This window comes from Corvus kubaryi, unplaced genomic scaffold (assembly GCF_017639235.1).
Source record: "Corvus kubaryi isolate FWS band 111438036 unplaced genomic scaffold, C.kubaryi_AGA036_p1.0 split3-131, whole genome shotgun sequence".
NCBI lineage: Eukaryota > Metazoa > Chordata > Aves > Passeriformes > Corvidae > Corvus > Corvus kubaryi.
In genome coordinates this window covers 2,007,513-2,023,288 of record NW_024582083.1, presented here as the reverse complement: position 1 = coordinate 2,023,288, position 15,776 = coordinate 2,007,513, and the positions used below count along the sequence as shown (strand labels likewise).

Genomic DNA, 15,776 nt, shown 5'->3' with positions numbered 1-15,776 from the left:
TAAATAGAGAACCTGTGGCTTTTTTTTTTTTGTGTTTAGATTTCCTCCTCAGTCTGCAAAGTTTACAGGCTGAATCCAGGGAATTGAAAAAAGTGGAAAGTCTTACAGTTTTAGTAAATAAGGACTTCTGTTACAATCATTATCACAGAAAGTTATTCCTTTGGTCTTTCCTTCATAAGTTATGTACAGACCATTAAGGGATCCAGAGAAGACTTCAGACAAGCTTACTAATAGGGAAGATTTGAGTTGCCTGTAGAGGAGACAAAGCTTTGAAAGGTTATTTTCTTGGTTTCTTCTTGCACTTCAGGTCTTTGTTTCCAGCAACTCAAAACATTCAGGATGGTAGGGGGAGGCCTTACAAAATCAGGTTTAAAGAAAAGAAAAATGTCAAGATTGGAGGTAACCTTAATTTAATATCCACATTTTGAAACCTTTTTTTTTCCAGAGCTAGAAGAGTTAAAATTTGTTTGTGAATACATCAGGGAGTATGTTTAAGTAACTGTAAAGTGTAGAGCTTTGAAATAAATACCAAAATCAGAAGACTTGTCACAGAAACTGGAATTATGTGACTGAATTGTAAAAGCCCATGAAAATTGGCACAAGTGTAATTCATATGCCATTTCTGTGTAAATATTGGAGAGCTGCAGAACTTGTGTTCATGTGACTTGATTCCTCTTTGATATTGAGGACATCTTACTTTGTGTGGTGCAGACACATTAATGGTATCATTAATGTAACCATTCTGATTTGGCAAATCCCAGATTTCCAAATACCTTCTTGGAGTTTGCTTGCAGTATAGGGAATACTCAAAATAGATTTTTTTCACTGAAAGTATCTGCAGATAGATGTAAACAATATCTTGTATTGGAAGGATTTTTAATGCATTTAGGAGTAGCACTTCACAGGCTCTGTATATGTATTCTTACAGTCTGGATGCTGTCGTCCAGGATTCATAACTGATAGAGATGATAAAATAGGATCAGTGTGACTTTGTACTTGGGTAAACTTAATCTATTGGGAAAGGTGAGAGGAGCTTAAATAGTATTAGAAGAAGAGAGCAGAGAGAAAGATTATATGTAATTAGTTATCAACTCTTGAAATAAATTTTTAAAAAGCTTAAAAAAGGAAAATAAATATTAATTGCTCAAGCTTTTAATGTGATACCAATGAAGAAGTGTCTCAAAGTGAAAGGCTTCAGTAAATCAGTCTTATTCTGAAGATCTTATGCAGGTTGTGTTAACATCATATTAGTTTCTAAAATATAGATGTTTTATTTTAATTTTATGGAATTTATTGAAACTTATAAATTATTATTGAAGTATAATTTCTTAGACCAGGAATCCAGTAATTTGGGGCTGTCATAATAAAGTTCAAGACAAAGTATTGGTTGCTTATAAAAAAACCCCAATTTGTTCAATATGAGCAACCCCTGATACATATGTTTGGTGATTCAAAAAGGGTTACTTTCCCAAAGCTTAAAAAAAAAATAGCAGAAATAGTTTCATATAGCAAGTGGCAGAAGGAAGGAATAGGAAAATGAATACAAATGACAGCTTTTTGTAACCCGAAGAGTGATACTAAATAACAGACTAAAGTTACCGTGAGTACGCAAGTGCGTTAAGAAGCATTTAAATCTTTGTAGCATGGGATGCCGGCGAAAATCTACTAATGGATAAATTGTTTGTCTGTCAATGTTTTCAGTTAAAGACTTGGTGCCTTTTTGGAAAAAGTGTTCTTCTGCATCACAGGCTTAATGGGCTCTTGAGAAACAACCTTAAGTACTGGCTTTCAGGCAGTGCAAGGACAGACTGGCGAGTCAGCTCTGTTGAAGGCAGCAGATTTTGGACAGAATGTCGTGATATACATTGATATTTCTATATGATAGTTTCCAAAACTGTGTCTAGGATCACATCAAATCCTAAACCTCAGCCATCCTAAAAAGAGAGAACAGAGCTGAGTGAATAGAGAAAAACTGGAATGTCAAGAAAACTTGACAGGAAGGTTAGTTAGGAGAAACATGGAGGAGGGGTGTTGCTTACAAGATAATTTGTTTTACTTTGAGCTCAAGTCAGTGGTTGAAGAGTATTTACCTTGCAGGATCACTGAAAGTGTGTGACGACAGTGTTTCTTTTAAGAGTAGTTGCTCCGTTTGAGTCTGTGTAAATAAGCTGCAGTTTCATACAAGAGCTGAGCAAAACCAACTCGTGTTAGCACTGGGCCCTAAGGTGCAAGCTGTCCTACCATGATGACAAAAAGAGGTGGAATTTCACTTTATTTGAGAGTCCTGCTCCAGGAGTTGTCTTCCATTAGGACTTAGTGGAGTCTGAGTCAGAGAACTCTGAAGCAGGATGACTGAATTCTGCCTTCCAAAGAGATCTCAACCAGTTGAGTAGCATGAATAGTTAAGAGAGGGAATTAAAGAGCTGTCAGCCTTTCATTATCCTATCTGATTCTTAACTCTTGGCTCCAGAGCAGTGCTTTCCCATAATAATGCATTATGGTTGCACTTGCTTAATTAAAATACTTTTTATTTAAATGAGAAAGTTGTACTTCTTGTAAGCTGTTCTTGAGTATTTATTTATGGAACATAATTATTCTGTGTATTCTGTGTTAATGTGAGTAGATGGTTATTAATTTGTGTACTGTGGAGTCTCAAAGACAGGAAGTACTTGTACAGTGGAAGAATATCATGGAATTCATTTCCATGGAATGAACTTTTAATGAGATTAACCTGGCTGGAGTGAGAACTGCTTTAATTATTTCAAAGAAAGCATTGATATCATGGCATATATCACATTTTTCAACCAAAGGACTAAAAACTTCTTTAAGCTGGGAAAACTTTGGCTGGATCTATATTAGGAAGTAATCTGCAGTGGGAATGGATCCATAGAAGAAAAACTGTCTATCCTGAATTACCTAGTTGTACTTTGTGTATTGCTTATGCAACTCTCCCTGCCTCTGACAGTGGAGTTAGAGTACTGAGAGATTTTGCTTCATATGAGCTGATAGTTTTTGTAAGAATTAGGCACTCCTGTACAGTGAAGGACAGTCTAGGCTTGAGCAACTTGGGAGAAAACTTGGCCAAGGTGTGCTGGAGTTCATGTTGCTTCATTACTAGCTGCTATGTAAAACCAGTGGCAACTTTCAGTGGAATAAGGGGTTAATTAAGATCAACACATGGAATATGGTTTTCTGCACTACTTACAGAGAAGTAGTCACATATTGCTGGGAATGTATAATGCTGGGCCCCAGGAGAGCCAATTCATCTCCAGGGAGGGAGAGCAGGGAAGGTGGGATAGGCTTGCAGAGCGGCTCGGTGGGCTGAGTGTGGAGCTCCTCACTGAGCTCCTCTGCAGAAAGGAAGCATGGCGAAGGTGGAAGTGGGGATGAAGGATGGTGAAGCAGTTAGGAAACACTGAGCATGTAGGTACAGGATGAAAAAGCCAGATCTCAGGAAGGGCTTGTAAAGGTACAGTGACAGCAGATGGGAGCGTGGTCATGTGAAGTTGTCTACCAATTCAGACTTCATAGCTCAAGACATGCAGATTGGGTTTTTATACTAAAACTTCTATGCTAAAATAGATTCATTTGAACAGTATGAAATGTAAAGCATAATCCTTTCTGTAGGCACTATGTGTTCAAGCCTGTTTGAGTAGAACTAAACTGAGCAGAAAGCTTGTTTGCTGTTTGTCTACTTTTACAGACTGGATGAAATAACCAGGAAGTGCACACTCCAGCTTGTCGCTGCACAAGAGATAAATGTTAATGTACCATTCTTCTGGCTCTTTTGTTATAGTAAAGAGCATACAGGAACTTTATCTTTAAAAAAGACGCATAATTTCAGCTAGGATTTATTGCCTTTTCAAAATGCTGACCAGCTGCTTCAGGTAGAGTACCGTAAAAATTCTTTGCTTTGAAGCATGAAAAATTTAAAAGATGAGTAAGAATAAATAGCAACTAGAGTTTGTTATTTACTCTGTGCATGCAGTGGATGTATATTTGTGTATGCTACAGTGACAGCTAAGATTAGCACCTTTTCTTTTCTGCAATAGGCAAGAAACTGTTTGAAGTCAGGATATGAAAGGGATCAAATTGATGCCAAATGAATTTCAAGAGAGTGAGAGGGTTTTAAGAGAAAGAGGACATGATACCAGTCCTAAATCAGGCTTAGTGAAATTTCCTCCAGTTTCTGGCAACAAAAGTTTCCAGGGAATAGCTGAGAAGGATGTGTGATGGTGATTTTGGGTTCATTCAGAAGGTTGAATAGGCACCTGAACATTTACAAAATAGTGGAAGTGATGGTAAATAAACCTAAAAACTCTCTCTCAGAAGGTAATGGAATGCCAGATGCTATCTCTGGATTGTAAAATCAAATTCAGACAGGAGAGATGCCTGTGGTTACTCTCATTTTAAATACCATTAAGAGGGCCGTTGTAATTTTAGGGCTTGTACTGTTTTGGTGGGGAACAAATTAACACTTGATCATAGTGGAAAGGAAAGCATGCTCAGATAAAAAGTCAGGCCTGTCAACCTTGATAAGTTTTCATCAAAAAATGCAGCAACTTCTTAATTTGCAGCTCTGTGTTTTCCCATTGCCCAAGTTTTGGCAGCAAAATATTTGAGAGATTAAAGGAACATTTCTTCATGCTGATCTTACCAAGAATTATCTCACCAAGTCACTCCCTTGTTCAGAGTCATTTGCTCGCTTTGCTCCTCCTGTATCATGTTCTAACTCCTCACCTTCAAAGCTCAGTAAGATTTTGCTTTTAGCAATCTCATTTCTCATTTATTCTTTTCAGATTTTTTTCAGTCTGTCTTCTCATCTGGAATTCCCTCACCTTTTCTTGGTGCAAGAAGTAAACATATTCATTTGCACATCACATTGAGGGAAGCTTCTTTATGTTCATTTTCAAAGTGTAAAAACCTTTAGAACAGAGCATTACTCTTAAAATTTTTACACTGTTGGTAAACCCTCTGGAACTTTTGAAGCTTGTGTTAAAATATCAGCTCCCTGAAGTAGGGACAAGGGCCTCCTGTGTTGTAGTCATTTGCTGAGAAACCAAATATTCCAATCTTCTGCACTAAGTAGATGAACATGTTGTTTTTTTTTTTTTTTTTCTTTTAAAGTAAGCAACCAGAATTTGTTTTGTAAAGTGATTTGTAAAGTTCTGTTGTAAAGTTCAGTTTGAGAGAGGATTTGATTGTGGTCAGTAAAATGCATCTACTTTTCGAATGTTGATGACTTATGTTTAATGCAGAAAATGAAAGAAGATACTGTATTCTGATTAGCCATGAAAAGACTGGCAGATGACATAGTTCAATTTGTTACCAGTACTCCAGCATAGCACAGCCTGGTAGTACAGCATTAATCACAGAATCTTTTCTAGGTGTTAGCAATGCCCTATGGGTTTATGTAGATTCTGTTTTATTTCTTTCTAATGTGGTGAGGTTTTGTGTTAATGTATTTTAAAAAAAAAAGACTGTATTAAACCAAAGGGAGATGTTTCTAAGCATTGCAAGATGATTCCTTTCTCTGAGATTGCTGTTTACTGGATCTCTGTATCTTTATCTATTACATATGGTACAGAAATCTCACCAGCTGTTGTGTATGGTATGTCTGCCCCACTGACTGTGTAGATTACAGCAAGATGTTGATTTTTGGATGTTTTGGTGAATTAAATTTTTTTCTTCCTTTCTGGTGACTCATGGAAGTTGTTATAAGGTTAGGTGGCAGTTCAATTAGCAGGGCAGATTTGGAATTATAACAGTTGTACTTATTGATGCTTTAGTTGTGGAAGAGTGTATGAAGGTCGGTGGCTTCTCTAGCTGCCTCCTATTAAGCCAACGGGAAAGAAAAGCATTCTGAGTTTATGTGAAAATTTCTGTTTGTTCTGGCCTTGGAACTCAGAATAGCATGTCTTGTTTGGGAATTAATTATTTAGCTATTTAAGCAATTGCATTTGTGGCTTTTGACAACGAAAGTAAATTCTAAATCACTGTATTAGAAGGGTAAGTATGCATTTAGGCAGCAGCAAAAGAATGCCAAAGATGTGTAATTTCCAGTTTATGTGGAAACTAAAATGAAGAGTGAAAGGGAGGGCTATAGCCATGTAAGAAGGAATTTAGGCAAAGAATTCAACACTGAGATGTGGCCTGTATTTTGGTAGTGGTCAGAGGGGGTTTTTCTCTTCTTTTGTGATTGTATGTTCATATAATAAGCAAAAAAACCAAGTGATGTTTAAGAAATTATTGGCACTGGAAAGTTTACTGGATAACTGTGCAAAATGAGGCTTCTTGATAAACACAAAACTACTATCTTGCAGTTAGGTATTTTGAGCAGTCAAATAGTTCTGTACTCTGTTCGGTACTCTGACCTTCAGGGATATATATATCTTAGAAAAGTACTTGAGACGTACTATTTCAAAGTCTTTTGCTAGGTCTTTGTCAGGCTCTTGACCTTCATATACTTTATCCTGATATTTTTAAATTTGTTTGCTTCTTTTCTCACTACATTTTTCTGCTTGCTTTCTTCTGTTCTCCCCCCGCCAAAAAAAAGAAAAAAAGACTCTGTCTTACAATTATAAAGACACTTTTTTCAAGCCATCTAGAAAAAAATAAAAGTACATTAGTGGATCAGTAACCAACTGCATCTATTTTTCATTTTCCAAACTGTTTTTCAAACAGATGAAATTAATAACTGGGAGGTAATTTTCTGCAGTTTTATAGGGGTAGAGGAATTTGAAACAGAACTTTCCAAAGCACTCGGTGTTCACTATTTTTGTAACTCTGGATGTTCACAGGGGTTTTAATTATGAGAAATTGGATATGATTGGGAAACATTAGATATATTCTAACGTCCCAAACTGAGACTTCTTCAGGGCCATACAGAAGCTGGTGGCACTTTGGAGTAGGACTAATAAGTCCCACTACGCAGTTTCAGAGTTGTAGATGTATCTTTGCCAAGAGGGGTGGATGTATTTCTCTTCTTCTTGCAGTATGCAGTGTTCTTGTCTTAGAAGCCATAGGAGATGTTACTTGAAAAGAGAATGCATTGGAAATTGCGCTGCTAGGAGAATCTAAGAGCAGAGTGAACCTGTGCTGCGTATTAACTTGATGAGCTAAAAGAGATTAGGAGGTCCATGCTGCTGTATGGTGGCACTGAGACATGAAAAATTTGCGGTTTGATGGGAACATCAAATATCCATGAGTTGTAACATACCAAGAGAAAACCAATGGAGATAGTGGTGCTTTCAGTTTGAGCAGTGATGTTGGTGTAACAGCTTATAAGAGCATATCTTTCAAACAAATCATTGCTTTTGGAAATAGTTATTTTACATAAACATCCTAGCTCTATGTAGTGTGCAATTTAAGGTTTTGTTTAGATTCTTACGAGGATCTGGAGTGTTTCAAAGCAAAAATGTTTTGTAGTAAGCAATCTAAAGGTTTTTAAAGATTCAGAAAGGGATTGTTTGATATGCAAATCAGCAGCAATACAGACCTGCATTCTCTTCTGCATCTTGAAAGTTACCTCCTCAGTTTTTGCTGTGCAGAGCAGTTTTCTCATAATTCATTTTGTTTGCTTGTGGAAGAAGCAATCTTGAAGCTGTCTAGTGCATACAGTTAAAATATTTGAGGATATGCTGTGTGCAGGATATAATTATTTTCTCCTCCACTTTCTCCTATTTTTTACTTACTTATTTTATTAATTTAGGAGTTTAGCTCAGTGAAAAGTGTTCAGAATTTTCTTTTCTTAACAAACTTTGGGAAAGGAAGTAGCTGACAACTTTGCATTTTGACTAGGCAAAGACAAGAAGGTGGCATTCTGAAGACACATTTTTTAATTTGAAAAAAAGTGTTTACAAAGACAGGTGTTACACAGAAAGGGACTGGGAGAAGTGCCTTTGGAAAGCTTTGTAAATGTCCCTTCCTAACCTTCCATATTATTAGTGTGGTTGCTTAGGCCTTAAGACAACATTTTTAAATTCCTTTCATACTCCTGTATTCCAGCTTTTAATTTCAAAACAACTTCGTGGGAGAGAGTTGCTCATACTTACATTAAACAACCTTATATTTCTTTCTTAACATCAGACAAGAAAAAATGCCAAAATGTTTTCTTCTAGAAGTTGTTAAGACAGAGGAAGCAAAAAGGGCTTTAATAAAATGGCTACTTTAAGTAGGTCATTGAGAATTTACCTCAAAAGAAGACATAAGAATTGCTTACAAGAATAAAGGAGCTACCCATCTGCTATAAAATACAGGCTTCTCTGAGTCTGTGCTGTGAAACTCTGCAAGTTTCCAAGAACAGAGTTAACTGGTGAAGTCCTCAAAAGAGTCAGGCAAAGGGCTCTAGGAGCACTTGGTGTGACAACCTGCGTTTGATGGCTGAAACCTTGAAAATTTGTAAAGAGTATTCTGATATTTCATACACTGTTAGATCTAGAGCTACTGCTGATGCTACTTATCATGTACAAGCATTAGAGAAAATTTACCATATTCTGTAATAGTTAGCTAATCCTAGGGAAGCTTTGCAGGTCTACTAAAGAATTTTTCATTTCAGTTAAATTAAGCAATAGTAAAAATATAATCCTGTTTCTTCATTTATCAAGATCCTAAAATTTTTACTGATTGCAGTTATTCAGCTTTTCCAAAAGTATAATAAATATGTTGGCTTGATTATGTTTTTTATTGTGCACCCTGGTATTTTTCCTAAGGTAATCTTTCTTCAAAATGATGATTGTTATGTAGGTCATGGTTAAGTTACACATGGTTGGGTTTCAAACCTGGTCTCTTTGATCAAGGCAACCTGGCTAGCTAGTTTCCTCTTGATGCTAAACTTCTACTTTTATTAAAATCAAAAGCTGTATAGCAAGTAAAGATATTTGAATATAGCATTTCAAAACAAGTACAAGTTTTCTACTGTTTTAAGTCAAATGTTTGGTTATTTACTTTATGGGTGCAGAGAAAAATGAGATTTAGTACAGCTGTATCATAGGAAAACAGTAGAGATGAATATACTTACCAACATTAATATTTCTCACTTCTTTAATCTAGTGAACTATTATATAAAAAACCCCAAACCCTAGTTTATTGTATTCATAGAGCAATAGTAATTTATATCAGATCTTACCAAAGGTTTGTTTTCATGGCTATTACAGTATACTGGCTACAGTATACTGGCAACTTGATACAGCCTCCTGACATAAAAATATCTTACTTTTTTGTCATCCAGATAGCAGAAACCTCAGAGACACTTTAACTAGAAATAAATTCATTTGTACTAATGACCTCTGCAGTCTTCTGAGATAGTTGTGATGGCAGAAGTCTGTAGAGTTGATTACACTAATGAGTTAATGTTGGGTACAGATGAATAACACTCAAGTCAGCCTTTCTTTGCACAAATCTGACCTTGTTTGAATTGTTTCTTAGATGAGAAAAGTAAATGCAGGGACATGCATTTACTGCAGGGAGACAGCTTTTAACATTCTTCTTGGATTATGGAAACACTTTGTGTTCTGGAGCTCAAAAAGGAAGCGGAGATTTAGTGCCAAATGTTATTGCCTCTAGGTTGGTCTGTCCTACAAAACTGAGTATTTATTTTGTTCAGGCCAAAGCAATATACCTGTATCTTAACACAGGGAACACGTTTCCTTCCTTTAGAAGGAAATCCTACTTAAGAAAACACATCTTTTAATATAAGCACTTTAAAAAGGTCTTTGGTAAAGTATTTTCATATGCTTTATGTCTCAAAATACATGAAGAGTTAAGTGCAAGCAGAGAAGGAGCAAAGGAGGCTGAAACAAAGAAAATTGAGTTACACAGATCAGGTGGCTATAAATTAAGACTTGAAACTACTTATTGGAGCCAGTGAGATGAAAGAGACATGAAAAAAATACAGATGCAAAAGGGGATGTTCTTGCATGCAGGACTGGACAGCTTAGTAAAGCCATAGAAGGCAAGAAAGTAAAAATACATTTTAAAAAAAGTAATAGGAAGGATGCATTTGAAAGATTTGAATCAAGAAAACAGTAATATGAAATAGAATAGACCAGAAGATTTAAAAGAAGCAATATTGTCCTTCAAAAGGTTTGAATGACTAGGAGTCTGAAGAGGAGATCTCAGGAATGCCCGTACCTACTGGAGAATGTACACAAAAAGAACTCACTCGACCCAAACCTGCCTTGCAAACAAGTTTTGGCTGCAAACATTAGCATTATGTTATCCTTATGTAAAGGCACCTTCCACTGGCAATCAAGTATGTCTTACAGTACTGGTTCTTGGGGGGGGGGGGGAAAGGGGGTGGAAGAGTTGACTGAAAAAATCTACCTCTGTATCACTAGACTTACTGTATTTTTAATTGCTGTGTAATTTGAGATCTTTTTGTGATAGTTTCTCATCTTGTCCTGGTCATTAATGTGACTCTTGGTTTGATTTAGGAACTGTGTGGAAAGAAAATAAAAATGTAGGTGATGAAAAATCAATTTTCTGTCTTTCCATGTAAGAAAGTTGCAAATAATGGATGTTTATTAAAGATCCTCTCATGACATGGATCAACTTCAGTTTTTAGATTTTCTGCAAAGAAAGGTCAGCCTAAAATCTGCTGCTGAGGTATCTGAGCAGGTTGGATTTTTCTGGAAGCTGATAGAGCTTTGTTTGTCCATGTAGACGGTTTCAGAAGACTGTTTTTGTTTGTCTTGCTACCAACATAAGCAGTACTTCTATAAAAGGTACTACTTCCTGGCCTCTTGGAAACACTCAGTGTCTAAGAAGCTCAGACAGGTGAAACCAGCATAATTATTCTGGGTAAATTCAACTGGCTCACGGGGAAGCCCAGGCCACTTCCCAATCTTGCAACCAGAGAACAGGGAATGCCTTGCTTGCTTGGAGAAGTGGCAACCAGCAGCACCGTGTCTGGGAGGCTTTGAAAGAAACAGAGGTGCAGATGATCCAGTATCTGTTCCATTCATTTCCTTGAGAGAGGATTTATTATTTTTTGCTACTTTAGCCTCTGCTGGTTCTTCAAGTGCAGTAAGTACAGAACGAACACTGTTTTGTGCCAGCGTAAGCATATTTACATTTGGGCTTCTGCCACTGAAACTCCTTTTTACAGGAAATCAGATCTCGTGTTTCTGTTCACGCATAAGTTTCTCTTGGCTTAAGCTTATGAAAAATACATACAGTTGCATATTCTCCCGTAAAAAAATAAAAGTAAAGTTTAAAATAAGGTGACTGAAAACAAAGTATAAATCCAAAGAGCAAAATGGTGCATTCTGTAGGTTTCTAAGACAAAATATCTGGCTTAGGAGAAGAAAACTGAGGAACCTGAGCATCACATATATGAATGCATATGCATTTTTTCATATTCTTGTTAAGCCATTTGTTTTGATGTCGTCATGTATTATTTTCTTTAAAGGAATCTGGCATGTGAAATGTATGTATATCCATGCCTTAGCTAAAAATGAATTTAAACAGTTTGTCTATCAGCAGTAGCATTAGAAATTCAGATATTTTTGCATAAGTATTTTGCATAAGGACTAAGGAAATAATTCTAAGAACCTGTCATGTGGAGTCTTTCTGAATTTTATATTTTAATTTCCTAAAATGGTTTTTGTCTGGTTTTTGTTGTTGTGGTTGTTGTTGCTTGCTCAAAGAGCTGGCAGGGTAAGTGGCAGCTGTAAACTTAAGGGTAGGCTGCAAAGTTTTTTTTCCAAAGCCTTTCTTTCATGTTTAGCCAAGTGAGAGACATGGAGTGAAATGTAAACTCTGGCTCAGCGTATCCTCATGGCCATCTCTCCTGGTGGGCAGCTGGAGGGGCAGAAGGGGGGCTGAAGCTGCCTTAACCACAAGGGCCTGGAAGGCGCCGGCCATGAGCTGTGGCTCCAGGTTGCTCATAGAAGGAGGAATGCGAAGATGGTGCTTGAGGGCTCTTGATCCTGTACCCCTGAAAACAGCCCTCCCCATTGCGCCCACACTTTCTCACTTCATCCTCCCCCTGGGAGAGAAGGAAAAGTCATCCACTTCTCATCTCAGTCATTTAACTACTTCTCTTTAATCCCTGGCAGTCCAACTGGGAACTGTGTCTTGTTGAACTTTGTTTTATTTGGAATTATGGACTGGAACCATTTCTATTTAACGTGGGAAACAAGCTTTGCAGAAACTCAACCTATACACTGGGAAAGGAACTTCCTATAAAACATAAACAGATGTTTGTACTTTTGTATGCAGATTTGTTTGTGGGAGCCTTTGTGATAAACTGCATAAATGCAATATGGAGTTCTAACAATTAAATGATGACTAGTAAGTTTGATTGCTTTGACATGATCTGCACTGGTATTCCCGGCTTGTTTTGATTTTGTTTTTAAAGATTTTTTCTTTCCAACTGTGTTTTATACACAAAGCTGATCTAAAACTTATTCCTCAGTATGGGGACATAGAAAGCTTTCTCCCAGGACAATGGGGTGATTCCTGGGAGAAGTCAAACTATTACCTCCAGTGCAAGAGAAATTCCTGTGTCCTGTAGTAGCCCTAATTGCTTGGGGCCTGCTTTCTGTCAAGTAATTCTTGGCTTCTCATCCTTTCGTTTGTTTGTTTGTTATTGTGATGGAAAGGGATAAGCAAGCAGTGTTTCCTCTCTTGTTTAGAGGTGTATTTCTTTTTGCTTCCTCTCCCCCACAGTTTTTTATTCGCACTTGTTCTTACCCCATCTACACTGATTGCTTCCTTCATTCTCTGTTTACTCTGCAGAGCACATAAAACTAAAAAATATATACATACATACATGCATATATATATATATTTTTTTTTTTTTTTAGTTCTTCTATTCTGACCATTAATTTTTCCATCACTCAGTTGAGGCCCACAAAATTCTCTAGTTGGTGTCTTTTTCTATATCCAGGTTTGTACAGAGTGTGTCATCATTGTGCACTGATGCAATTAAGCGTGACCATGAAGAAAAATATTATTTGCTTTAGTCTGGAGATCACAAATTGTGAACAATTTCTTGGATCCTGCTAATAGAATATTTTCCATATTCATCCTGGATGCAATAGAATGCACTTTGATATTCCTGTATTCGTATGTAAATCATACTCCTCTGTACCTATGTATATACATATGGTTTTCCTTTGACTGTTTGGTATAGAAAAAAAATTACTAGCCAAGTTAATCTTTGAGATATTATTTATCCATATGAGCCATTATTAATATGCATGGACAAAAATTAAAGCTGTCCGAACAAATTGGATTATATTGAAAGATAAAATTTTGTTAAATGTGAAATACATTATTAAAACTGTCTGCCCAATGGACAGACTCAAAGTGATAATTCCTTCTGAGAATTTCCTTACATTGTGTGTGACCTCTTGAGATATTACAAGTGCAACTCCAATTTACAGTCTGAGCTGGTGGAGGACTTGAGAGGAGAGACATACTGTGGGGTAGATGTGGCAAATAATATCGGCAACATTGAATTTCATTAAAATTTGCCTGTTCCGTATGGGCTGACATCAAAGATGTGAAATACTGTGCTCTGTGTGACTATAAAGGCTGCCTTTGCTTTGGAAAGACTCTATTAGTAATGCAGGTTACTGCTGTTTGCATCATTAAGGGGGTAAGCACCCCTCCAGGTTTTTAAATTTGGAGAAAAGAGAGTTTTGACGCAGTAGCCCTAGCTCTAGAGTTGTAGAGTTTTATGACTCTCTCTTGCAAAATTTGGAGGTACAGGCTGAGCAATTAAAAAATAATACCTGCAATGTATATAAGGGAGGGTGACAGTGTTAAATTGCAGTCTTTCTGATACACATTCAATGATCTATAGTTTTCAGATATTATGGAGGAATCAAGTGCAGGAAACCCAAGGATGTACACCTTCAACAGGTGTTTTCCAGTAATTCTTATTAGCAGTGGTTTTAAATAAGTAATTGAATTAAAAGAGTTGCTCCAGCATGAAATTTCTCATTTTTAATAAATTGAGATTTGTTTTTCGAGCTGGAAAACACCTCCATTATGTCCTCATCCTTATTACTCTGTGCTCATGAAGTAAATAAGGTGAAGAAGATAATAAGAAAGGCAGTAGAAATGCCTTAAAGGTCTTACAGCAAATTTATTATTCCAGCGTTGCATTTTCTTGTGGAATTGTTCGGCCAGATCTCTCAAGTGGTCAGGTTGCTTTCCAGTTTGCTTGCTTCGTTTTTTTTAATGTTTAATCTTAGTGAATTAGTACATGAGGGTTAAAGTATTATGTTTCTCTGCTTCTCCTGTGTCTAGCAACATTGTAACAGTATTAAAAATCATAATGAAACTTAGAGGGATCTTAAGACTGCACAGAATTGAAGCTCTTCCTACGTGTGGGTAAAACCAATAGAATCATTGCAATAAAATACGTGTATAATTTTACGTCGCAGTTTCATACTTTGCAGTTTTGTTCATACTCTCCAAAAATAGAATATAAATTCTGTTTAGTAATGCTCATCTAATTCTAATGATTTATTATTTTTTTCTTCCTCTTTAGGGTGTACCTCAGTTACCGTGTGCCAAAGCATTGTATAACTATGAGGGCAAAGAACCTGGAGATCTTAAATTCAGTAAAGGAGACATCATCATTTTACGTCGACAGGTGGATGAAAATTGGTATCATGGAGAAGTCAATGGCATCCATGGCTTTTTTCCTACCAATTTTGTTCAGATTATTAAACCTTTACCTCAACCTCCGCCTCAGTGCAAAGCACTTTATGATTTTGAAGTAAAAGACAAGGAAGCAGATAAAGACTGTTTACCATTTGCAAAGGTAAAAAGAGAATAGAATTACTATTTTCTTCTAATAATTTCATTCGCTTGGATAAGAAATAATACAACTGTTTTGTAGTCTTATCTGCATGTCTTATTGGAGCTGCACACATATGAAAAGGACAAGTAATTCTGCAAGTATTTCTTCTATATTGATTAGTTTTGCCTTCTCTTTCTAAATTACATATAATTTCTTTGAGGTTTGATTTCTGAGAATGCAGTTTTTCATAATTGCAGTAGTAATGTCCTTAATTTATGAGAAATAACCTAAGTTGTGAATTAAAAATATTCCATCTTCTAAAGAAACACTCAAATTGCAGATGTGAAAGAAGTCATCACTAGCAATGTTCGTAAGTACTTGAGTAGAAAACATCTAGGGGAAGTTAGGTAATGAGTCAGTTGTGAAGGAAAATGGTTGTGGTTCTGTTGATTATTGCCAAGCAATTAAAGTGGGGCTCATGAGTAACATGGACTGAACATGACAGGAAGACTGGCACTAAGGATGAAATCAGATCGCTGAGGTGTGGGCAGTTAGTTGAACTCTGACAAAATAGGAAAAGGAACAGCTTGAACTGACTTCGACCCCAAAAGTGGCATGTTCCTCTTACAGAGTGCCTTCTCTGCGGTTCTTGTCCATGTCCTGCCTTCTCTGATTACCCCTGTGTTATGGAGGAAAATTAAATGAGAAGTTAAATTAGAGATGGGAGACATAATCACTGCATGTTCACACAGGATGATGTTCTGACTGTAATTCGCCGTGTGGATGAAAACTGGGCAGAAGGAATGCTGGCTGACAAGATAGGAATATTTCCAATTTCATATGTTGAGGTGAGTAAAGCTGGATCTTCAGTAAGGCTGTGCCCACTGTGTATTTAATTTTCTGAAAGGAAAAATAATCAGTACTGGTGATGATTCTAAAATAACCTGAGATATAAGTAATCTTAGACCTAGAATACTCTTTGGGAAAGTTAATGGCCTCAGCAGTTGAACCAGTG

The 15,776-nt window shown here is 36.6% G+C and overlaps 1 protein-coding gene across 2 annotated transcripts in view; it reads left to right on the top strand.

Annotated features, from left to right (window-relative positions):
* The window catches only part of SH3RF1 (SH3 domain containing ring finger 1), an 84,103-nt gene that overhangs the window by 36,065 nt on the left and 32,262 nt on the right, over nt 1-15,776 (top strand). For both annotated transcript variants that reach the window (XM_042015004.1, XM_042015005.1), the window contains exons 3-4: nt 14,507-14,782; nt 15,514-15,609. In XM_042015004.1, coding sequence (XP_041870938.1) covers nt 14,507-14,782; nt 15,514-15,609 — 372 coding nt within the window. The remainder of the gene's footprint in view (nt 1-14,506; nt 14,783-15,513; nt 15,610-15,776) is intronic.